Below are 26,444 nucleotides of genomic sequence, written 5' to 3'. Positions count from 1 at the left end.
GCCCCACTCATACGTCTCTAGATCAACTTCATGATAGCTACTGGCAGAAATGGTTGACAAATGTAAACAAAAAAATAAAATGTGATTGGGAAGTGAATACTTTGTGCATCTCTGGCAGCCCGCGCAGTCACGACCCTCCAGCGGCCCCCGGGTAAACTGGGTTTGAGACCCAGCAGTAGACCCTGGTGACGGATACGTACCGGAAGAAATCACTGCAAGCATAAAGAACACAGCGATGGCAGGGGAAGGTGTGCTCTTGGACTTTTATGGTGAAGTCAAACAGAAGTCCTCGCTCTCGAAAGGATCTGAGCACACCCAGCAACTGGCGTCCGTAGGAGTCGGACACCTGCAGCAGTGTTTGTCGCCCTGGGACGTCTCTGCATGACTCTTTTGCATCCGCCATCTTGTTTTCAGAATATAACAGAAAAAAAAAATATTGTCTTTAAAAGCAATACACATAAAAAGTAGTAAAACAAGTCAATTTATTATAGTTATGACATACTGTCAGGTATCTCATCTGTGATAATATACATTTTAAAATATGAAGACTATATGGTAAGAAAAACGTCAGTGTAAAGTTTGTGGTACATTTAAACCTGGAAATACTGCATTAGTTGTGCAGTAATATAGTAAGAGTGTCTCTTTTTCTGTCACTGGCCGAGGCTCTAGTAATAATATAATAACTAATTGGACTCCTGTTGTCGTATAAATATTATAATGGTATTAGTTAAGGGTGTAACGGTACGTGTATTTGTATTGAACCGTTTTGGTACGGGGGGGGGGGGGGTTCGGTTCGGAATGGAGGTGCACTGAACGAGTTTCCACACGGACATATTAAGTAGCGCACCGCACGTTGTGTAAACGATGCACACTGAGGCACAACACACGGCATGCTAGCAATGACCGGGCTACTACAAAATGCAAAAAGTCCGAGCTGGAAGACCCCCCTGCCTCGTAAAGATCTCCCGTTTGGGAACATTTCGGCTTCGCTGTGCGATACAACAATGGATAACATCGCTTCAACGAAGATAAAGCAGTGTTTCCCATAAACTGCCAAGATACCTGTGGCGGTGGGGGCGTGGCTATGGGCGTGGTCACCATGACATTATCGAGTAATTTGCATAATTTACTATAATGATACGATTTTCTCTAAAAAGGCTCAAAAAATGTATACTTACTAATTAATAATAAGTTTGGTTTTAAACGTCCATCCATCCATCCATTTTACAATATAATTACAACACTTTATGTACATATTTATATACAGATTTGAACAATAAGTTATTCACTGAAATATATTTATTAATTGTGGTTCTTACAAAAAATATATCTTATAAAATATAAAAGCTAAAATGTCTCTTAAAGCGCTGCCCCTTTAATTAGTGCATACTAAATAATTTAACTTTAGCCTACTACTACAACCATATTATTTACCAGCAACATAAAGTGAAACAGAGGCAGAGGTGTCCTGCCACAGTCAGTAACAATAAAACAGAAAAAAGCACTGGTGGTAGATAGACACAGAGCTTCATCAAACATCTGATCCACTGAACAAAGAGCTCCAAAAATCTTGAACTTTAGACTGCCATCAGTTTTACTCCCTACACTTAACCATGTGTTTCCTACTGCCTGCAGACTTTGCACCCTTTGTTATATACACATGTTGTGTTTCTAATATAAATACATTGAATAAAGTCAAATACAAATAAGGCAACAAGAGAAGTATCCTACACTTCTCTTTTGTAAATTAAATCTGAACAGCCGATATGGGCATCTACATCAACTATATGATTTGCCTGAGAAGCTGGACAGGACAAAAAAAAAAAAATCTATTTGAGGCGGACGTAATTCTTTCGTGGCGGGCCGCCACAAATAAATGAATGTGTGGGAAACACTGTAAAGACGAACGTGGTGCAAACACTGCATTCAAGCAGCCTCTCCTCTGCGAGTCAGGCAGGGCTAAAGAAATAACAAATGCCGTTGGTGTTTTTATAGTAGCAGATTTAAGACCATATTGCATTAAAAACTAGATTTTGAGCCACTTCTATAGTGGAAGAACAATGAGCCCATATATCCTCTTACTGCCAGGTTAGCCAGGCACTACCTCGCCATACCTGCTACCTCCGTGCCCAGTGAAAGGGTATTTTCCACAGCCGGAGACATTGTAACTGCAAGCAGGTCTGCTCTTTCTGCAGACAATGTGGCTAAACTGATTTTTCTGGCAAAAAACATGAAAATTGAGTGAAAGTCACCAGGGTTAAAGGCTGGGGGGAAAAGAAAAGTTAATCTGAGGCTGAGTTGACTTGAAACTGTTTAATGTTGCACTTTTTGTATGTAAAAGAAACGTTTTGTAGTTTTATTTAATCTGAGCAACAACTTGAAGCAGTTTAATGTTGCACTTTATATGTAGAAAGGTTTTGTTAAGAAACCAATTCTGAGCCTTATCTTATTTAGATGTTATTTTATATATATATGACTTAAAACTGTTTAATGTTGCACTTTTTGTATGTAGAAGAAAAGTTTTGTCATTTTATTTAATCTGAGCAACAACTTGAAGCAGTTTATTGCACTTTATATGTAGAAAGGTTTTGTTAAGAAACCAATTCTGAGCCTCATCTCATTTAGTTTTTATCTTATATACACTACCGTTCAAAGGTTTGGGGTCACATTGAAATGTCCTTATTTTTTAAGGAAAAGCACTGTACTTTTCAATGAAGATAACTTTAAACTAGTCTTAACTTTAAAGAAATACACTCTATACATTGCTAATGTGGTAAATGACTATTCTAGCTGCAAATGTCTGGTTTTTGGTGCAATATCTACATAGGTGTATAGAGGCCCATTTCCAGCAACTATCACTCCAGTGTTCTAATGGTACAATGTGTTTGCTCATTGGCTCAGAAGGCTAATTGATGATTAGAAAACCCTTGTGCAATCATGTTCACACATCTGAAAACAATTTAGCTCGTTACAGAAGCTACAAAACTGACCTTCCTTTGAGCAGATTGAGTTTCTGGAGCATCACATGGTGACTCCAAACTTTTGAACGGTAGTGTATGTTGACTGCATTAACCCTGGCAATGGACCCTGTGTGTATATGTATGTTATTGTTATGCTTAGCATTCATGCCTGCCTGCTGTTGCACTGATCAGCCTAGTGGTGGCTCACATCCATCACACACACAGCTATTTTAAAGCAATGTTAAAAGGATAAAGCCATTGTTTACAAATGTTGGTAAATAAATAACCAGAAAATATATATTTTGCTGTTTTCTTACTGTACCGAAAATGAACCGAACCGTGACCTCTTAACCGAGGTACGTACCAAACCGACATTTTTGTGTACCGTTACACCCTTAGTGTTAGTGCAATGTGGCATCTTGTACTTACAGTGAGAGGACTCTGGACGGTTCTTCTTCCTTCTTCCCGGAAGCACTTCCGGAATGCCAGGGAATCCGTCAAATTATACTTTTCAGTAATCCAATTTTTACCATTTGACGTACAACGTTGTGTAAACATAATATTAACAGCGAGTTAATAGAGGTCAGAATAAATAATCGGGACATATTCAGACATACGAGGCTTTTTTGTTGTGCTCGGCGGAAGACGCCGCAATGACTTATGGGAGATGTAGTTGTTTTAACCAACCTAAGCTCAAAAACTTTAGCTGAGAAGCAGTTGGAATAATATTTCGAGAGAAGTATTGAAATAATGTTTATTAAAACACTTCATATGCATATATGTCGTATTATTTTATGTTTCAGGTTCGTTTTTGTCGTTTTAATCGTACGGTACTCACTTGATACGGCATTTTCTGCTCAAACTCGACACTCACTCTCACTTGTTTTTTTTTTAGAGCATTTAATATCTTTATTTTTTAACAATTGTATGGCACCAAGATCTACAGCCTCAAGAGAAAATAACGTGCACAAAAGTTTTTTCTTCCCTGCAAACAATAATAGAAAAAAATCAGACTTGGGCAAATTAGCAAAGAGCAGGAAACAAGCTGTTCTTTCTTTCTCGTCTTTTTTAAGCCTCACCACTTTTTACTTCCTTCCTTCCTTTGGAACGAAAAATTACTTCTTCCGTTTAAAACAATTTATATATCAATCTCGCTCTCACTTGTTTTAATGCTACGCGCAGAACAACGGATGTGACGTCATAAGCAACCCTCCGATTACACTCATTTAGGCGGCAGGCTCACTCGAATACTACACGTACTGAGCGTACTCGGTGGTTTACCACACATGCTATGTTTTTATGCTATTTATTTATTTTTATTGAACAAACAACAATTAATAAACACACCAAAAAGGTCACTTTCAATGCAAATCAAGTCTGGCTAAAAATAAAAATAGTACAGTCGAGACATTGAAAAAAAAAGTGACACTAACAACATAAACTGGGCTTCTAAAAATATCCAATAAAGATAACTCGAGCTTTCCTATCATTTGACATTGTACTAGTTTTAACTAATAATTAAAAGTACTAAAATCAAGTATTTTTGTGTAAGAAACATTTTCATAGCAACAGAATAATACCTATAATAATTTCTAGATTGCTATCTTTTACAAATATGTCAAATGTATGACTTGCTATATTAACTCCCTTTATACCTTTGGGTTGTAGCCAACTTCTATAATAACAAACAACTATACATTAACATAAAAAAGTAATAGTTATCAACCACAAAGTTGTTGTTTTTTTTCTCAAAAAACAAAAATGCCTTCAAGTAGGGGACGGAAGTTGCTCTTTTAGCGCATGCGCAAACGGATCGGGCAGGGACGATTAAATCTGTCCTTTTCCGCCACGTAGCCAAGATAGCGACTCTTGAGGTCGGTTGGCTTCAAACATATAATTACATATAATATAATTATATACGTATAATTATGGGCATAACCAAATATGTAACTATGGTTGCTTCAGCCTGCTTCATTCAACATTCATCCATTTGAGGCGTGTTGAGTACAACATCCGGGTACTGGCTGTTTGTCCACCACTAGATGTCGCTGTTGCACCGTGAAGTTCAACGTGTGATTTTAGGTGGCACCCCCCCACATCGGCAGTGAAGTGTATATACTCACAAGAAACCGAATAGCTTTGTCTTTGACCTTTTTTTTTTTACTTAAAGAAAGCAAATTAACAATCAGAATAGTTAACAAGATTTTTAAAAAAAAGGATAAATAAATGAATACAAAAAATAAAAAATGAATATATGAAATACAATATTTTTTACATTCATAAACACAAAATAAAACGTGTCAACAAGTTGCATAAAATAAATTAAAAATACAATATAAATAAGGCACTGCACAAAACAAGATATCAAACCAGTATGACTTTAACAACTATATTACAAAAAAAGGGGATCCTACAGAGTTCTCTATTTGTGCTTTTTAATATTGCATTAACTAGAATGACTTACAAATTACTGTACACCAGGGAGTACTGTAATTACCTAACGTTACATTATTATTTTCCATAACAATTTAGCCCCCTCCACAATATTAACCCGACGTTAAAACAGAACTAGCTATTTATTGATTAGCAATTGCCGAATCATGTAACATTAGCTTAATGCTAAAAAGCCAGGTTACAATCACATTCTGTAACAGACAAATAATTTCATGTAGGCTAACGTTACCTACCTGCTACCTCTGTCTTTTTCTCGTTTCTCCTCTTCTTTTCTCTTTTTTCTTCCCTGGGCACCTGACAGTTTTGGCCGTTTTGACATCTTGTGTTGATTTTTTGATGTGGTAAGAGTCATGATACGGGAAGGGAGGGGGCGCACCGTGCGGGGGGATGGGGGGTGGGGGGGGGGCGTAATGTTGTAACAAATAATATTTCTATTAAATAGGCTTTACTTTGCATTTTAATTAACGTGGGATTATTTTTTGTATTTAGAAATAATAGTACCAACTTTTTTTTTTTTTTCTCCAACATTTGTGGCACTGGCGTGGCGCCCCCTGATGGACGGCGCCCTTAGCATTTGCCTATACGGCCTATGCCACGGGCCGGCCCTGAAAATCATAAATAACTATTTAAAAAACTTGCTGTAGGCACAAAAACATACAACGAGCTAAAAGTTTTAATCAAATCTGCCATCTTTATTCAATAACGTAACTTAACTTACCTCTCTGTTTGTATTATTCGATATTAATCAATAGCTATGGCGGGCCGTGCGTTTCTCACCTAGGCCTTCAGCGATGTCTACTTAGTCCGACTTCAAAATCCCATAATTTATGTTGCCACATGACCACGGCTTGAAAAATACCATACAGAAACACACGTGTACACTACTGGGCATTGATTCACCTCAATTTGTCACTAGTGCACAAAACAGGCTATTTTTTTGGCGCATTTAAAAGTCGGCCGACCTCATCTCACAAGATCTAGTCTCTCTTCAAATATCCTTCTTGACAATGCCCTTGCAAATATATATCCGCCACCTAATCACCGTTTTGCTGTGCTTCTTTGTTGGTTAAAACAGTAAGGACCGCTTATTTCTCCGCTGGCCGGGTATGGCTCCGGTGCAACTTTCTGCTTTCATAAATCACAACTTGTGATTGGATACTTGGGAGTGACAAGTGAGTATCCAATCACAGTCATGTTCAAAGTAAGGCTACCTTGATGGGCTACCATCAACAACTTGTGATCTGATCGCAACTGTCTGCTAACTGAACGTCCTTTGTTCGTTTACACGCCGCTAATGTTAATTTAAGAAGGCCTCCAGCTAAATTGACACAGCGCTAGCAGAAGCTAGCTGAATTCTAATTGGATAAAAGCTCTAACTTAAAAACAGCAACACTGGTGCCTAATTATGACATGAAGAGTATATGATGAATAATTGTACATATTTATGAAAAGTAAATACAAAATAAAATGAACTTTTGTTATGCAAACACTTGTTTACATATCTACTGATCCACACTTTTGTTCCTAATATTTTTTCCCAGGTTTCAAACTTACCCACACTTTTAAATGCTTTTTGACACCACTTCCCACTTTAAAACCAGCAATTGCAATCATATTTTTCATTCACGCCCCTGTACCTATTTTAAGTTTTGGTTTTTTTCTACTTTATTATTTCTGTTTTATTTTGTATGTCATTTTTGTTGGTTTCTGGTTTTGGGGCAAAGAAAAGAACATGTGTTTCATTGTATTTCTGGACTGTATATGCCAAAAATCTATGGAAGCCAGTTTCCGCCACAAAAAAAAATACACCAATGGTAAATCATAATTATGACATAAAAAGTCCAAATTTTGAGATCAAAAAAAGTATTTTTATGTCATAATTATGACATAAAAAGTCAAAATTATGAGATAAGTAAGTTGAAATTATTAGATAAAAAGTCATAATAATGAAATAAAAAGTAACAATTATATTCATAGTACAGTTGGAAGTCATAATTATGAGATACAAAGTCATAATTATAAGTCATTATTATGACTTTTATCTCATAGTTTTCTTTCAGTATTTTGTATGACTTACATTTGTGACTTTTTATCTCATAATTATGACTTTTATTTGATAATTTCGACTTTTTATCTCATAATTACGATTTTTATCTCTTAATTATGACTTTTATCTCATAATTATGACTTTTTATCTAATTATTTCGACTTTCTTATCTCATAATTTTGACTTTTTATCTTATTATTATGACTTTTATCTCATGATTATGACTTTTTATTTCATTATTTTGTATGACTTAGATTTGTGACTTTTTATCTCATAATTATGACTTTTTATCTCATAATTTTGACTTTTATGTCATTATTTTGACTTTATATCTCATGATTCTGACTTTTTATCTCACATTTACAACCTTCTATCTCATAATTACGATCTTTATCTCATAATTATGGCTTTTATGTTATTATTTCGACTTTCTATCTCATGATTCTGACTTTTTATCTCATGTTTTTGACTTTCTATCTCATAATTATGACTTTTTATCAAATTATTTCGACACTCTTATCTCATAACTTCGACTTTTTTATAGCTCATAACTATGACTTTTTATTTTATAATTTCAACTTTCTCATCTCATAATTTGGACTTTTTATCTCATAACTATGACTTACCATTGGGGTATTTTTTTAGTGTCGAAAACAGGCTTACATAGATTTTTGGCATATCCAGAAATACAATGTCAAATGTTCTTTTTTTTCTCCCCCAAATATGAAACCCACAAAAAGTATATATAAAATACAATTTAAATAATAAACTACAAAAATCCAATAAACATTTTTTTTTAAAACAATCGATTAATGATTATGACTTTTTATTTCATTATTTTGTATGACTTAGATTTATGACTTTTTATCTCATTATTATGACTTTTTATCTCATGATTCTGACTTTTTATCTCATAACTAGGACTTTTATCTCATTATTTCAACTTTCTATCTCATGATTCTGACTTTTTATCTCATATTTTTGACTTTCTATCTCATAATTACGATCTTTATCTCATAATTATGACTTTTTATCTAATTATTTCGACTTTCTTATCTCATAATTTCATAATTTGAACTTTTTATCTCATAATTATAACTTACCATTGGGGTTATTTTTTACTGGCGAAAACCGGCTTCCATACATGTCAAATGTTCTTTTTCTCCCCCAAATATGAAACCCATAAAAAAGTATATATAAAATAAAATCAAAATAGGAAAATAGAAAAATCCAATGTTGAAAAAAAGTTTGATTGAAAGAAAAACAAGTCTGATTTTGTTTTTAATATTTTTCAAACATGTTTTTTTTTTTTCACATGTTTTTAATCGATTGTTAAAAAAAAAGAAGAAAAAAAAAGACTTTTTTTTTAAAACAATCAATTAAAAAATGTAAAATACGATGTTTGAAAAATATAAGTGATTTAGAATCGGTGTGAATAAGAATCACGATTCAGATGTGAATCTATTTTTTGTGCACCCCACAAAATGAACGTCCATTTTTTTTAAAGTCATAATTATAAGTTATAATTATGACTTTTATCTCATAATTATGACTTTATTTCTCATAATTTCGACTTTCTATCTCATAATTACGATTTTTATCTCATAATTATGACTTTTTATTTAACTATTTTGACTTTCTTATCTCATAATTTCGACTTTTTATCTCATGATAATGACTTTTTTTCTCATGATTATGACTTTTTATCTCATGATTTCGACTTTTTATCTCATAACTAGGACTTTTATCTCACTATTTCAATTTTCTATCTCATGATTATGACTTTTTATCTCATATTTTCGACTTTCTATCTCATAATTATGACTTTATCAAATTATTTCGACTTTTTCATCTCATCATTTCGACTTTTTATCTCATGATTATGACTTTTTATTTCATTATTTTGTATGACTTAGATTTATGACTTTTTATCTCATTATTATGACTTTTTATCTCATGATTTCGACTTTTTATCTCATAACTAGGACTTTTATCTCACTATTTCAACTTTCTATCTCATGATTATGACTTTTTATCTCATATTTTCGACTTTCTATCTCATAATTATGACTTTATCAAATTATTTCGACTTTTTCATCTCATAATTTCGACTTTTTATCTCATGATTATGACTTTTTATTTCATTATTTTGTATGACTTAGATTTATGACTTTTTATCTCATTATTATGACTTTTTATCTCATGATTTCGACTTTTTATCTCATAACTAGGACTTTTATCTCATTATTTCAACTTTCTATCTCATGATTCTGACTTTTTATCTCATATTTTTGACTTTCTATCTCATAATTACGATCTTTATCTCCTAATGATCACTTTTTTATCAAATTATTTCGACTTTCTTATCTCATAATTTCATAATTTGAACTTTTTATCTCATAATTATAACTTACCATTGGGGTATTTTTTACTGGCGAAAACCGGCTTCCATAGATGTCAAATGTTCTTTTTCTCCCCCAAATATGAAACCCATAAAAAAGTATATATAAAATAAAATCAAAATAAGAAAATAGAAAAATCCAATGTTGAAAAAAAGTTTGATTGAAAGAAAAACAAGTCTGATTTTGTTTTTAATAATTTTCAAACATGTTTTTTTTTTTTTTTACATGTTTTTAATCGATTGTTAAAAAAAAAGAAGATTTTTAAAAAAAAACAACAATCGATTAAAAAATGTAAAATACGATATTTGAAAAATATAAGTGATTTAGAATCGGTGTGAATAAGAATCACGATTCAGATGTGAATCTATTTTTTGTGCACCCCACAAAATGAACGTCCATTTTTTTTAAAGTCATAATTATAAGTTATAATTATGACTTTTATCTCATAATTATGACTTTATTTCTCATAATTTCGACTTTCTATCTCATAATTACGATTTTTATCTCATAATTATGACTTTTTATCTAATTATTTTGACTTTCTTATATCATAATTTCGACTTTTTATCTCATGATTATGAGTTTTTTTCTCAGGATTATGACTTTTTATCTCATGATTTCGACTTTTTTATCTCATAACTAGGACTTTTATCTCACTATTTCAACTTTCAATCTCATGATTATGACTTTCTATATCATAATTAGGACTTTTTATCTCATGATTATGACTTTTATTTCATTATTTTGTATGACTTAGATTTATGACTTTTTATCTCATTATTATGACTTTTTATCTCATGATTTCGACTTTTTATCTCATAACTAGGACTTTTATCTCATTATTTCAACTTTCTATCTCATGATTCTGACTTTTTATCTCATATTTTCGACTTTCTATCTCATAATTACGATCTTTATCTCCTAATTATCACTTTTTTTTATCGAATTATTTCGACTTTCTTATCTCATAATTTGAACTTTTTATCTCATAATTATAACTTACCATTGGGGTATTTTTTTTACTGGCGAAAACAGGCTTCCATCCATCCATCCATCCATTTTCTACCGCTTGTCCCTTTTGGGGTCGCAAGGGTGCTGGAGCCTATCTCAGCTGCATTTGGGCGAAAGGCGGGTTACACCCTGGACAAGTCGCCACCTCATCACAGGGGAAAACAGGCTTCCATAGATGTCAAATGTTCTTTTTCTCCCCCAAATAAGAAACCCATAAAAAAGTATATATGAAATAAAAATAATAAACTACAAAAATGAATTATGAATTATATATATATTTTTTTGTTTTTTTGTTACAATGTTGAAAAAAAGTTTGATTGAAAGAAAAACAAGTCTGATTTTGTTTTTAATTTTTAAATTTTTTTTTTAATCAATTGTGGGAAAATCTTGTTTTTTAAACAATGGATTTAGAAAAATAAAAAACGGTGTTTGAAAAATAAAAGTGATTTAGAATCGGTGTGACTAAGAATGTGGATCTGGATGTGAATCCCCTCCAAACGAACGTCCATTTTTAAAATTCGGCCTGAATCGCATCTCTGCTGCATCCCGCCCCCACTCCCCCTCCCTCCCTCCCGGCCGCCAGTGCATCCCCATCCCCCACTCTCCAGCGTCTGTGGCGGTTCTCAGTGTCTCGCTTGGCCCACTCCACGCAGCTCCTCCGACCGCCAGCCGTTCCCGCCGCGACCCCGAGGCCGAGAGAATCCACGACGAGTCTCCTGCACACCCACGGTGGAACGTGAAGTTTGTTGTCTTCGAGCGAGTGACGCCGGTAAGTGTCGCGTCACCGGGCGGCCACGCGTGGGTTTGTTTTTGTTCCCTCCTCGATTGTCCTCGGTGGGCTTCGGCTACTCGGGGCTACAACAGGGCCGGTTCGCAGAACGGAAACTAATTGTGATATATTTGTCTTTTTTTTTTGTCTTTGTTTATCACCATAAGTGTCGCGGTGGTGTTTGTAACCGGCCGATTATCGCCCGATAATCGTGGCGGATGCGAGAGATGCTGTTAGCATTCATGCTAAGCTAACAGCGCAACTATTATGCGGATTCCTGCGTGCACGACACGCACAACAACGCAGCCGCGGCGGGGGTTAAGAATAGAATAATTGTCAGGATGGCATACCCGTGTTGACATGTAGAAAAGGGCTGCATATTCAAAATGGTGTCTTAAGCTTGTTGGAGTGTGACCATTTTTTTACCAACAATGGCCCTTTTTTTTTTTTTCTTCTTCTTTCGCCTTTTGGAATGCGACGCGCCGCTGGGTGCGCGCGCAGCCGCCAGATAGACGCACAAAAACAGGGAAAAAATATTATATAATCGTAAAAGTACAATGCGGTTTTTTTTGAGTGGTTATTTGTCAGTAGGTTTTTGCACAGGTTGTAAGGATGTGCGTCAATTATGTGACGATATTGATGTTTTTTGCAAATGGTCATTGTTATGTTTGGTCGGTCGGTGGAAGTTTATTCTGAACGAGTATACCACACATGTTATTATTGCTCTTTCATTTACTGCTCACTAGTGCGGGGGCAGGCAACCCAAAATGTTGAAAGAGTCATATTGGACCAAAAATATTACAAGTCTTATATAAGTGTTATAATGAAGGCAACACATGATGTAAGTGTCTATATTAGTCTACTATCGAAGTGACTTTAAAAAACTTATATATACGTGTTATAATGAAGGCAACACATGATGTAAGTGTCTATATTAGCTGTATAAGCCTACTATCAAAATGACTTCAAGTCTTATATAAGTGTTATAATGAAGACAACACATGATGTAAGTGTCTATATTAGCTATATTAGCCTACTATCAAAATGACTTTAAAAGTCTTATATAAGCGTTATAATGAAGGCAACACATGATGTAAGTGTCTATATTAGCCTACTATCAAAATGACTTTAAAAGTCGAATATAAGTGTTATAATGAAGGCAATACATGATATAAGTGTCTATATTAGCCTACTATCAAAATGACTTTAAAAGTCTTATATAAGTGTTATAATGAAGGCAACACATGATGTGTCTATATTAGCTCTATTAGCCTACTATCAAAATTAATTTAAAAGTCTAATATAAGTGTTATAATGAAGACAACACATGATGTAAGTGTCTATATTAGCCTACTATCAAAATGACTTTAGAAGTCTAATATAAGTGTTATAATGAAGACAACACATGATGTAAGTGTCTATATTAGTTATCGTAGCCTACTATCAAGATTATTTTAAAAGTCCTCTATAAGTGTTATAATGAAGACAACACATGATGTGTCTGTATTAGCCTACTATCAAAATGACTTTAGAAGTCTAATATAAGTGTTATAATGAAGACAACACATGATGTAAGTGTCTATATTAGTTATCGTAGCCTACCATTAAGATTACTTTAAAAGTCTAATATAAGTGTTATAATGAAGGCAACACATGATGTAAGTGTCTATATTAGCTATATAAGCCTACTATCAAAATGACTTTAAAAGTCTTATTTAAGTGTTATAATGAAGACAACACATGATGTAAGTGTTTATAAGTAGCCTACTATCAAAAGGACTTTATAAGTCTTATATAAGTGTTATAATGAAGACAACACATGATGTAAGTGTCTATATTAGCTATATTAGCCTACTATCAAAGGCTGACGTAAATCTTCGTTAACAGAAATGTTCTATTTTAATTTTTATTGTACACATGTTTGCAACATTGGAAAACCTTAGAAAAATGGAGGCTTCTCGCAGAATGAAATAACTTCTAGAAATGACTGGCTCAGAATGGCCAAAGGTATAGATGTGTGTGTCCAAGTTTAAGGAAACGGCAGGCTGTCGTTGCAAATATAAATTAAAAACACAGAGGACATAAGTAAAGGAAATTAAATGAGCTCAAATATACCCACAAACGAGGCATAATGATGCAATATGTACATACAGCTCGCTTAAATAGCATATTAGCATTGATTAGCTTGCAGACATGGATTGACCAAATATGCCTGATAAGCACTCTAGCAAATCAATAAAATCAGCAAAGATCACCTTTGTGCATTCACGCACAGCATACAACGTTTGGTGGACAAAATTAGACAAAGGAGTGGCATAAAACACGTCTTTCTGTGGCAGCATCAGAGAAAGTTGTACATGTAAACAAACTACGATGAGTTTAAGGATCGCTGAAATTAGTAGGACAAAACAGTGCTTGCCAAATACTCTCATCAGTGAAGCATGTATAACATAAACAGTGGGATTTCTAACAATTAGGAAGGTTTGTGTTATGTTTGTCCTCCTACAGAAGATATATTCAAACAAAAAATATTTTTTTTCTTCATTCTTTTCCATTTTCACACATATCTGAAAGAGGTCCAGGGCTCTAGAGATGTGGTACCACACTAGTGGTACCACATCTGAGTTATTGTATAGAAACAACTACAAATGTGCGCTTCATTCCCTAACGGTGTTACAAAAAAGATCAATAAGAATAATACATAGTGTTGGATATACAGAACATTCAAACCCTTTGTTTATTGAATCACAAATAATGAAATTCAACGATTTGGAGCGTAAAATTATGTACAAAGCAAACTATAACCTGCTACCCAAGAATAATTGAAATTATTATATTGCATAAAGTCTTATTTTAGGAAGCGGCCAGGCAACAAATTGCTAAAACTGTAAAAACAGTGGTAAAATCCACAGATTTTTTTCACTCTTTACGTAACATTTTTTAAAAATATTTAAATTCATAGGCAAATTCATTAATTATTTACTGTTACAAGCAGCCCTCTAATGGCAGCCACGACTGCGGTGTGGCCCTCAATGAAAACAAGTTTGACACCCGTTTGCTAAGGCAATGTGAATACTGTATCTTATTGGGTTTGACAGTAATGTGTTTATGCAACTTTAAATTGGGGTATGAGGTTTCTTAACGGGGAAAGACGTTAACGTCTCTTGTTTTCATGCTAGCATTTAAGCTGGCTACCAAGCCAACGCATAATTTTATGGTTATCAATTGTGGTTTTCGATCATTTTAATTGAATGCGGTAATGCTAACCATGAGGAGTTTTACAGCAGTTATCAGAATAAATAGTAATATATTTTATTTGTAAAAAGCACTTTACATTGAGCAAACAACCTCAAAGTGCTACAGTGTATTAAAAAAATAAGAAGATAATAAAAAAATAAAAACTAGAACAGCCTGATAGCTCGAACTAGCACGCATATATCTAAAAAAAGGCTTTTTTAAAAAGAAGGGGTTTTAAGCCTTTTTTAAAAGCATCCACAGTCTGTGGTTCCCCCAGGTGGTCAGGGAGAGCGTTCCACATACTGGGAGCGGCGGAGCAGAAAGCCCGGTCTCCGGTCTCTTTCAGCCCGTAACAATGCATGCACATGGCGTTTATCGAGGCTAGCAATGTTACGGAGTAAATTTTTACTTATTCTTTGATTAATTGACTTATCGAATATTTGCCCAGGTTTATAATACACACAAAGTGTTGGCCCAACTCATGCAACTTTATTTTATTTTTGTATGATATTCGTATCGAGTGTGTTTTTAGCTCGGAATTAGCAAATACGTGCAATATAGCCACATGCATTTATGCTAAAAGCAAAAGTAGTCGTCCCTCGCCACATCAAATATTGCAGCTTTATTACATCGCAGATTTTTTTTAAAGCACGTTCATATTTTTGGCCTAAAACACAGGTATCAAATTGAGGCCCGGGGACGTGATATGGGCTGTGAAAGCCAGGGAATAATATGCGTTAAATTACTATACTATAAAGCAGGGGTCACCAACGCGGTGCCCGCGGGCACCAGGTAGCCCGTAAGGACCAGATGAGTAGCCCGCTGGCCTGTTCTAAAAATAGTTCAAATAGCAGCACTTACCAGTGAGCTGCCTCTATTTTTTAAATTATATTTATTTACTAGCAAGCTGGTCTCGCTTTGCTCGACATTTTTAATTCTAAGAGAGACAAAACTCAAATAGAATTTGAAAATCCAAGAAAATATTTTAAAAGACTTGGTCTTCACTTGTTTACATACATTCATACATTTTTTTACTTTGCTTTTTACAACTTTCAGAAAGACAATTTTAGAGAAAAAATGTAACCTTAAATGATTTTAGGATTTTTAAACACATATACCTTTTTACCTTTTAAATTCCTTCCTCTTCTTTCCTGGCAATTTAAATCAATGTTCAAGTACATTTATTTTTTCTATTGTAAAGAATAATAAATACATTTTAATTTAATTCTTCATTTTAGCTTCTGTTTTTTCGACAAAGAATATTTGTGAAATATTTCTTCAAACTTATTATGATTAAAATTCAAAAAAATTATTCTGGCAAATCTAGAAAATCTGTAGAATCAAATTTAAATCTTATTTCAAAGTCTTTAGAATTTCTTTTAAAATTTTTGTTCTGGAAAATCTAGAAGAAATAATGATTTGTCTTCGTTAGAAATATAGCTTGGTCCAATTTGTTATATATTCTAACAAAGTGCAGATTGGATTTTAACCTATTTAAAACATGTCATCAAAATTCTAAAATTAATTTTAATCAGGAAAAATTACTAATTATGTTCCATAAATTATTTTTTTAATTTTTTCAAAAAGATTCAAATTAGCTAGTTTTTCTCTTTTTTTTCGGTTGAATTTTGAATTTTAAAGAGTCGAAATTGGAGACAAACTATGTTTCAAAATTTAATTGTCATTTTTTTCGTGTTTTCTCCTCTTTTAAACCGTTCAATTAAGTGTAAATATCATTAATTATTAATAATAACATAGAGTTAAAGGTAAATTGAGCAAATTGGCTATTTCTGGCAATTTATTTAAGTGTGTATCAAACTGGTAGCCCTTCGCATTAATCAGTACCCAAGAATTTTTGGTTTCAAAAAGGTTGGTGACCCCTGCTATAAAGTATCTTTAAAATAATCTTTTAAACTTTAATATTATCCAATAATGCAACAAATATATTAACATATTTTTGTAAGTACTTAAATATCTGCTTGGCTTACGATTTTAAAGCAAGTTATCCATCAAATTGTACACTTTAAAAATGAATCAACGGTAAAATTCAAAGATGGCAGTTTTTTACAGTAAAATTTATGGCGGTTTATGAAGCATATTCCTGTAAATAGAAAAACAGTACAAATGTTGTTGTTTTTTGCGGTACAATTCTGACAACTGAGCTGACAGTAAAACAACTGTGTTGCCGTTTTTCCATTTACAGTAATACACTGTAAAAACAACAGTTGTAGATTTAAAGTAAAAAAATGGCAGCGCAGGTTTTGGAATTTACTGGAAAATCAGGGCTATTTACAGTAATATGCTGTAAAGAACACAGCAAAATACTCATATGTGTAAACAAAATATAACAATCCTGAAATATTTAAATGATTATATTGCATAAAGTCTTATTTTAGGAAGCGGGCCAGGCAACAAATTGTTTTTTTTTTCACTTTTCAAAAAAGTTTAACCATTTGCCTGTTTTAAAAAAAAAACAATTTAATAAAAAACACTCGCCATGTGTACACGGACAAAATGTATTTAATCTGCTCATCATTCGGATTAGAATGTTCCTGTGTACATGGACCCTGAAAAAAATGATCTGATTATGACGAACATTTTCCTGCATCACGCTTTAAATCGGAATACTTCACTTTGACATGCGCAGAACATAACATAAACGGAACGGCGTGTTCTTGTTTGTGCTACGGCGCCATCTTTTGGACGAGTTCGCTTACTGCAGGAGTTAAAGAAGAAGCAGTGACTTCCACTGTAAACAAACATTGCTTTGTGAATTTCTGCCTGTCCGACATTGTCACAATATTTTATTTATCATTATCCTTCTGTTCACTACTTTAGTTTTACCTCTCTTTTTTTATCATTATTTATTTCTGTTCTCTACCTTAGTTTTACCTCTCTTTTTTTAAATGGAGCTGTTCTGTGCCTTTTATGTTGTGATTATGTACGGGTTGCCGCGCGTCCTCATGTTACGACATTCTGCGTATGTGTCTGAGGCTAGCAGTTAGCACTTGGAGTAGCTGTATTGTCGTAAATAAGACAACTGGATCCCTTCTTCTTTTGTCACGTCGACACATGACACTCCAGACCAGACCTAGGCAAATTAAGGCCCATTTTAAAGATGGAAACTGTAGCTGCCATTATGATGTGCAGTGATGTTTTCAAATTACCGTAAGTCTTGAACTATACAAAGTTTCTCAATGGTTGGAATCTGCGCTTTTGCATGATATACTAGTTACTATGGTAATCTAATTAGTTACTATGGTAATCTAAGTCACAGCAGCTCAGACGAGGCACCAAGCAGTGTGGGTGGGGAGCGTTTCCACAGAGTGTTTCCAGAGCGGCCAGCCTGAAATGCGGGTGTCAGGAACAGACGCGGAAGGACATTTTTACAACAAAGTTGTAAAGCTTAGTGATATATTAGATATAGCAGATTGTAAGTGTTTTTTTTTAACCTTTCACATTCATATTTCGCTGTTTGTTGCATTCTTGTTGCGTTTTGCTTGATTATAAAATATGTCGATCGAGAGGGGGCGTGACTTTCATATGTTGTCAATATTTAGTGTTATCGTTCATAGTTAATATTGTAAATCCCACATTCTTTATTCTCATGTACATTCTGGGTATCTCATTCAGTAAAAAAAATTAAGATTACATTCCGTTTTTTAAGGCGGTTTGTCATAACGTTTTTAGCATTCAATCAGACATTATTGTGAAGTTTTGTATTAGTCTTCCTAAAAATAGGACCCAAACACATACTGCACAGCAGATTTTCACAGCGTACATATATATATATATATATATATATATATATATATATATATATATATATATATATATATATATATATATATATATATACATGCACACATACACACATGTGTGTATATATATATGTAATAATATGTATATACATGTAATAATGTGTGTGTGTGTGTGTATATATATATATATATGTGTGTATATATGTATGTATGTGTGTGTGTGTGTATATACTGTATATATCTGTGTGTATATATATACAGTATATGTGTATTTATGTGTGTGTATATATATGTATATATGTGTGTGAATTTATATATATGTATATATATATAAATATATATATATATGTATGTATATATATATATACTAGGGCTGCAACAACTAATCGATTAAATCGATCAAAATTGATTATAAAAATAGTTGGCGATTAATTTAGTCATCGATTCGTTGGATCTATGCTATGCGCATGCGCAGAGGCAATTTATTTTTATTTTTATTATTTATTATTATTTTTTTATAAACTGCAACATGTACAAACAGCTGAGAAACAATAATCAAAATAAGTATGGTGCCAGTATGCTCTTTTTTTCCAATAAAATACTGGAAAGGATAGAAATGTAGTTTGTCTCTTTTATCCGATTATTAATCGATCAATCGAAGTAACAATCGATAGATTAATCGATTATCAAATAATTAATCGTTAGTTGCAGCCCTAATATATACACATACATACATATGTATATATATATATATATATATATATATATATATATATATATATATATATATATATATATATATATATATATATATATATTAGGGCTGCAACAACTAATCGATTACATCGATTATAAAAATAGTTGCCGATTAATTTAGTCATCGATTCGTTGGCTCTATGCTATGCGCATGCGCAGAGGCTTTTAAAAAAAAAAAATTTGTTTTTTTGTTTTTGTTGAAATAAACCTTTATTTATAAACTGCAACATGTACAAACAGCTGAGAAACAATAATCAAAATAAGTATGGTGCCAGTATGCTGGTTTTTTTTCAATAAAATACTGGAAAGGACAGAAATGTAGTTTGTCTCTTTTATCCGATTATTAATCGATTAATCGAAGTAATAATCAACAGATTAATCGATTATCAAATTAATCGTTAGTTGCAGCCCTAATATATATGTATATATATGTATGTATGTATGTGTGTGTGTATCAGGGCTGTGAATCTTTGGGTGTCCCACGATTCGATTCAATATCGATTCTTGGGGTCACGATTCGATTCAAAATCTTTTTTTTTTTTCAATTCAACGCGATTTTCGATTCAAAAACGATATTTTCCCGATTGAAAACGATTCTCTATTCATTCAATACATAGATTTCAGCAGGATCTACCCCAGTCTGCTGACATGCAAGCAAAGTAGTAGATTTGTGTAAAAAGCTTTTATAATTGTAAAGGACAATGTTTTATCAACTGATTGCAATAATGTAAATTTGTTTTAACTATTAAATGAACCAAAAATATGACTTGTTTTATTGTTGTTAAAATATTGGACACTGTGTGTTGTCAAGCTTATGAGATGCGATGCAAGTGTAAGCCACTCTGACACTATTGTTCTTTTTTTTTTTCTTTTTTATAAATGTCTAATGATAATGTTGAAATTGTAACTAATATTGATACTGTTGTTGATAATATTCATTTTTGTTTCACTACTTTTGGTTTGTACTGTGTGGTGTTTGTGTCTCCTCTCAATTGCTCTGTTTATTGCAGTTCTGAGTGTTGCTGGGTCGGGTTTGCTTTTGGAATTGGATTGCATTGCATTGTTATGGTATTGCTGTGTATGGTTTTGTTGGATTGATTAAAATAAAAAAAATAAAAATAAAAATAGATTTTTAAAAAATGAGAATCGATTCTGAATCGCACAACGTGAGAATCGCAATTCGAATTCGAATCGATTTTTTCCCACACCCCTAGTGTGTGTATATATACACTACCGTTCAAAAGTTTGGGGTCACATTAAAATGTCCTTATTTTTCAATGAAGATAACTTTAAACTAGTCTTAACTTTAAAAAAGTACACTCTATACATTGCTAATGTGGTAAATGACTATTCTAGCTGCAAATGTCTGGTTTTTGGTGCAATATCTACATAGAGGCCCATTTCCAGCAACTATCACTCCAGTGTTCTAATGGTACAATGTGTTTGCTCATTGGCTCAGAAGTCTAATTGATGATTAGAAAACCCTTGTGCAATCATGTTCACACATCTGAAAACAGTTTAGCTCGTTACAGAAGCTACAAAACTGACCTTCCTATGAGCAGATTGAGTTTCTGGAGCATCACATTTGTGGGGTCAATTAAACGCTCAAAATGGCCAGAAAAAGAGAACTTTCATCTGAAACTCGACAGTCTATTGTTGTTCTTAGAAATGAAGGCTATTCCACAAAATTGTTTGGGTGACCCCAAACTTTTGAACGGTAGTGTGTATATATATATATTTATATATATATATATATATATATATATATATATATATATATATATATATATATATATATATATATATATATATATATATATATATATATATATATATATATATATATACATACATGGATAGATAGATGGATAGACCATACTTGCATACGAGATTAGCAAACACCAAACAGCACATAACGCTACTTCTGTACATGTTGAATGGGGGAGACGACACCAAGACAATCGCTACATTCCAAAACTATTAGCTTTTAGTCGGATTAAATGAGTCTGCATTTAGCTACTGTCAACCTTTCGCTGTAAAAAATAAACGTCTATTGGCAGTTTTGAGTTGCTAATGCTGCAGCAATACATTAAAAATTGATTGGGCTAATTGTAGCGCTCCATGCGATTATCGCAGCAATTTATTTTCTTTATTCCAAGTCTGCCCGTGCTGAACCCGCTAAAGGCCTGTCAAAATGTCAGCAGCAAGCAGAATTGCATCTTCAATCTAAGGTGACCCATCCCCGCCTGTCATCCCAGGGGAGCACAAAAGGTAAAAGGGGGGCGTGGGGTATGTCGGGGCTCCATTGAGTGCTGCCTCATGTGTGTGAATGGTGGGCTGTACATGGCAGCCATAAAAGTGTCAGGGCTATAGAAAGGCAGAGTCACTTAATGTTACAAAAGGCTGGCCTTAGAACAGACGTTTGTCTTTGTACCACTTCATTATCATGTGGTCCAAGCACTACGCGGCTGCGTCCACACTGCAGGGGACCATCCAATTCTGATTGTTGTTGTTGTGAGGACCCGCATCACACGCACTGATACGAGTAAGTGTTAGGCCCCGTTTACTCTAAGTAAATGTATAATAGACTGTTTTTATATTATTCACATGTGAATAATGCTGTATAGTAGACTATTTATATTATTCACATGTGAATAATGCTGTATAATAGACCGTATTTATATTATTCACATGTGAATAATGCTGTATAGTAGACTATTTATATTATTCACATGTGAATAATGCTGTATAATAGACCGTATTTATATTATTCACATGTGAATGATGCTGTATAATAGACTGTATTTATGTTATTCACATGTGAATAACGCTGTATAATAGACTGTATTTATGTTATTCACATGTGAATAATGCTGTATAATAGACTGTATTTATATTATTCACATGTGAATAAGGCTGTATAATAGACTGTATTTATGTTATTCACATGTGAATAATGCTGTATAATAGACTGTATTTATGTTATTCACATGTGAATAATGCTGTATAATAGACTGTATTTGTTATTCACATGTGAATAATGCTGTATAATAGACTGTATTTATGTTATTCACATGTGAATAACGCTGTATAATAGACTGTATTTATGTTATTCACATGTGAATAATGATGTATAATAGACTATTTGTTATTCACATGTGAATAATGCTGTATAATAGACTGTATTTATATTATTCACATGTGAAGCATTCTGTATAATAGACTGTATTTATGTTATTCACATGTGAATAATGATGTATAATAGACTGTATTTATGTTATTCACATGTGAATAATGCTGTATAATAGACTGTATTTATATTATTCACATGTGAATAATGATGTATAATAGACCGTATTTATATTATTCACATGTGAATGGTGCTGTATAATAGACTGTATTTATGTTATTCACATGTGAATAATGCTGTATAATAGACTGTATTTATGTTATTCGCATGTGAATAATGATGTATAATAGACTATTTATATTATTCACATGTGAATAATGCTGTATAATAGACTGTATTTGTTATTCACATGTGAATAAGGCTGTATAATAGACTGTATTTATATTATTCACATGTGAATAATGCTGTATAATAGACTGTATTTATATTATTCACATGTGAATAATGCTGTATAATAGACTGTATTTTTATTCACATGTGAATAAGGCTGTATAATAGACTGTATTTATATTATTCACATGTGAATAATGCTGTATAGTAGACTGTATTTATGTTATTCACATGTGAATAATGATGTATAATAGACTGTATTTATGTTATTCACATGTGAATAATGCTGTATAATAGACTGTATTTGTTATTCACATGTGAATAATGCCTTATAATAGACTGTATTTACATTATTCACATGTGAATAATGCTGTATAATAGGCTGTATTTGTTATTCACATGTGAATAATGCTGTATAATAGACTATATTTGTTATTCACATGTGAATAATGCTGTATAATAGACTGTATTTGTTATTCACATGTGAATAAGGCTGTATAATACTGTATTTATATTATTCACATGTGAATAATGCTGTATAATAGACCGTATTTATGTTATTCACATGTGAATAATGATGTATAATAGACTGTATTTATGTTATTCACATGTGAATAATGATGTATAATAGACTGTATTTATGTTATTCACATGTGAATAATTCTGTATAATAGACTGTATTTATGTTATTCACATGTGAATAATACTGTATAATAGACTGTATTTGTTATTCACATGTGAATAATGCTGTATAATAGACTGTATTTATATTATTCACATGTGAATAATGCTGTATAATAGACTGTATTTATGTTGTTCACATGTGAATAATTCTGTATAATAGACTGTATTTATGTTATTCACATGTGAATAATGCTGTATAATAGACTGTATTTGTTATTCACATGTGAATAAGGCTGTATAGTAGACTGTATTAATATTATTCACATGAGAATAATGCTGTATAATAGACTGTATTTATGTTATTCACATGTGAATAATGCTGTATAATAGACTGTATTTGTTATTCACATGTGAATAATGCTGTATAATAGACTGTATTAATATTATTCACATGTGAATAATGCTGTATAATAGACTGTATTTATACAGTCAAATGCATAGAATAATTTCGCCACACGTGTGACAATCATTGGTACTATAACTTTACCTAATGTCCATCCGCACTAATCCTCGCCTCCATGGCGGCAGGTAGACCGTGTTTCTTCCAAGTATCATTATCACTGGAGAACTAGAGGACAAGGACTAGCTAAACATGCTACACGCCATAGAACACGGGTGTCAAACTTGTTCTCATTGAGAGCCACGTTGCAGTTTTGGCTGCCCTCAGAGGGCCCGGCCGCTTGTAACATTAATAAAAGAAACATACATGTATAAATATTAGCTGCATGATATTGTCACACCATTACCTATGCATTTGTTTAGTAAATGTATATTTTACATAGACTGTAGGAATTTTTTTTTTACAATAAAATGGCCACGCTCTATTTTACTGTAACATTCTGGTGATTGAGCTGACAGTTTTTTTGTTAGTTTTTATTGCATAAAAAATATGGTTGCTGTTTTCACAGTGTATTACTGTAAATGTAAAAATGGTACCACCGTTTTTTTCTTACGGTAGGATTCTGAAGACCAAGCTGTTTAAAAAAAATATATATATTTTTGGAAAACTTGCTTTGAAATCATAAGGCTAAGTAGATATTTACATATTTTTTTACCCCCAGCATGTTTCGAATGTATGATAATATAATATCTGTTGCATTATTAGATAGATCAAGTTTAAAGGATATATAATTGCATGCAGTACATGTATTTTTTTTTCCCCTGTCAAAAAAAGAAAGATAAACTACTTAATTGATGCATATTATTTTCAGGCTTTCACCGGCCATTCAAAATGATATGGCGGGCCAAGTCTGGCCCCTGGGCCTTGAGTTTGACACCTGTGCCATAGAAGGATTGCTAGCGGCTAACGTCGCTCCACAGTGCGGCCTGTAAATCACTAATCCTCGCATCCAGGGCCTGCAAATGAACATTTCTTACACGTATCCTCATCACTGGAGGACGAGGAATAGCTAAACATGCTACACTAAACACTGTAGGAGGATAAGCTAACTGCTAACGGTGAGCGAGAGCTCTCAAATGTAAACAAAGATGGGCTGATCGATATAAATATCGACAGTAACATCTAGAGGTGGGGAAAATAATAGATTTTTAAATGCATCGCAATTCCGACACGGAGGATTATAAAATCGATTAGTAAACGTCGGGCACTTATGTTCCAGTTTTGCACACATTTCCATTAATTTAATAAATGTAATGGGAATTATTTTAACATGCCTCACTCGCCATGTGTACATGGACAAAATGTATTTAATCTGATCATAATTCGGATTAGAATGTTACTGTGTAAATTATCTGATTATGACGTGCATTTCCGTGCATCACGCCTTGAATCGGAATACTTCACTTTGACATGCGCAGAACATAACATAAAGGCAAGGGCGTGTTCTTGTTTGTGCTACGGTGCCATCTTTTGGACGAGTTCGCTTACTACAGGGGCTGAGGAAGAAGCAGAGACTTCCACTGTAAACAAACATGGCTTTGTGCATTTCTTCCTGTCCGACATTGTCACAGTATTTATTTTTCACTTATTTCCTTCTGTTCACTACTTTTGTTTTACCTCTCTTTTTAAAAATTGAGCTGTTCTGTGCCTTTTATGTTGTGATTTACTATTACTGTTTCTTATTCCAAAAGCACTGTTTTTATAACCATTTAATGATATTATTTGAAGAATATATTCTGAGAAGCAGCGTCCTGGCTGCGGACAGATGTTTGTCAGCTGTGATGCAAAACACGAGCGTCCTTTGTGTTGTGTTACGACTAGGAGTCAGCGTTATTCATCCCAATATTTGTAGGAAAAAGAACCAAAGACAAATGGCAGTGTATATTTATGCAAAGTGCGCACAAAATGCTCTCAGGCTGCATGCGATCAACAAGCAATATCTCCGCCTTGCTTGTCATTTTGCCTCAAGTGGTGGAAGTCAAAATGGTGGCACTATTTGTAACAACGTCCACAGTGCACAGCAGGGGGTTCTCAAACTGGGGCCAACGTTTGGAATGATTAACGTGCTGGAGTCTTCAATGTGTTATCCCAAGATAATTCTAACGGCGGCTTGTCTGAGCTGGCAGAATGTTTGCTGTTATCGACAAGTCTCATGCCTCAGCGTTTTTTTTTATTATTCACTGTCCCTCCAGTACTCAATTAATAGTTGAGAAACTTTAAATATATCAAAGTTGAAATGGTTTTCCCTTTCAACGACTGGAAAAATGTGTATTGTTCCCACAAGCATGTTTATTATAAACTTAAATGAGAACAAGACGGAAATCATTTTATTTGACTCAAAAGTAGAACAGAATGCTCCCCCCAGTGACCTGGACCCCCCTGATGCCTTATTTAAATCCCACAGTCACAAATCTTGGTTTTAAGTTCGACAATGATTTTAAAT

General features: G+C 33.2%; 2 protein-coding genes across 5 annotated transcripts in view; one reads left to right on the top strand and one right to left on the bottom strand.

The window, feature by feature from the left end:
* Positions 1-11,998, bottom strand: part of LOC133663055 (kelch repeat and BTB domain-containing protein 3-like) — a 34,938-nt gene extending 22,940 nt beyond the window's left edge. For 2 of the 3 annotated variants that reach the window (XM_062067242.1, XM_062067240.1), the window contains exons 1-2: positions 3,390-3,795; positions 201-403 (exon numbers count right to left, since the gene is read on the bottom strand). In XM_062067242.1, coding sequence (XP_061923226.1) covers positions 201-403; positions 3,390-3,518 — 332 coding nt within the window. In that variant the 5' untranslated portion in view covers positions 3,519-3,795. Of the gene's footprint in view, positions 1-200; positions 404-3,389; positions 3,796-11,993 lie in introns of those variants that run through there. The other variant, XM_062067241.1, reaches the window with a different exon arrangement.
* fam168a (family with sequence similarity 168 member A) overlaps positions 11,507-26,444 on the top strand; it is a 61,756-nt gene continuing 46,818 nt past the window's right edge. Inside the window, exon 1 of one of the 2 annotated variants that reach the window (XM_062067246.1) lies at positions 11,507-11,643. The gene's annotated coding sequence lies outside the window, so the exon portion shown is untranslated. The remainder of the gene's footprint in view (positions 11,644-26,444) is intronic. The other variant, XM_062067244.1, reaches the window with a different exon arrangement.

This window comes from Entelurus aequoreus, linkage group LG13, assembly GCF_033978785.1.
Source record: "Entelurus aequoreus isolate RoL-2023_Sb linkage group LG13, RoL_Eaeq_v1.1, whole genome shotgun sequence".
Lineage (NCBI taxonomy): Eukaryota > Metazoa > Chordata > Actinopteri > Syngnathiformes > Syngnathidae > Entelurus > Entelurus aequoreus.
The sequence above is the reverse complement of the archived record's forward strand: the minus strand, read 5'-3'. Positions and strand labels throughout refer to the sequence as shown.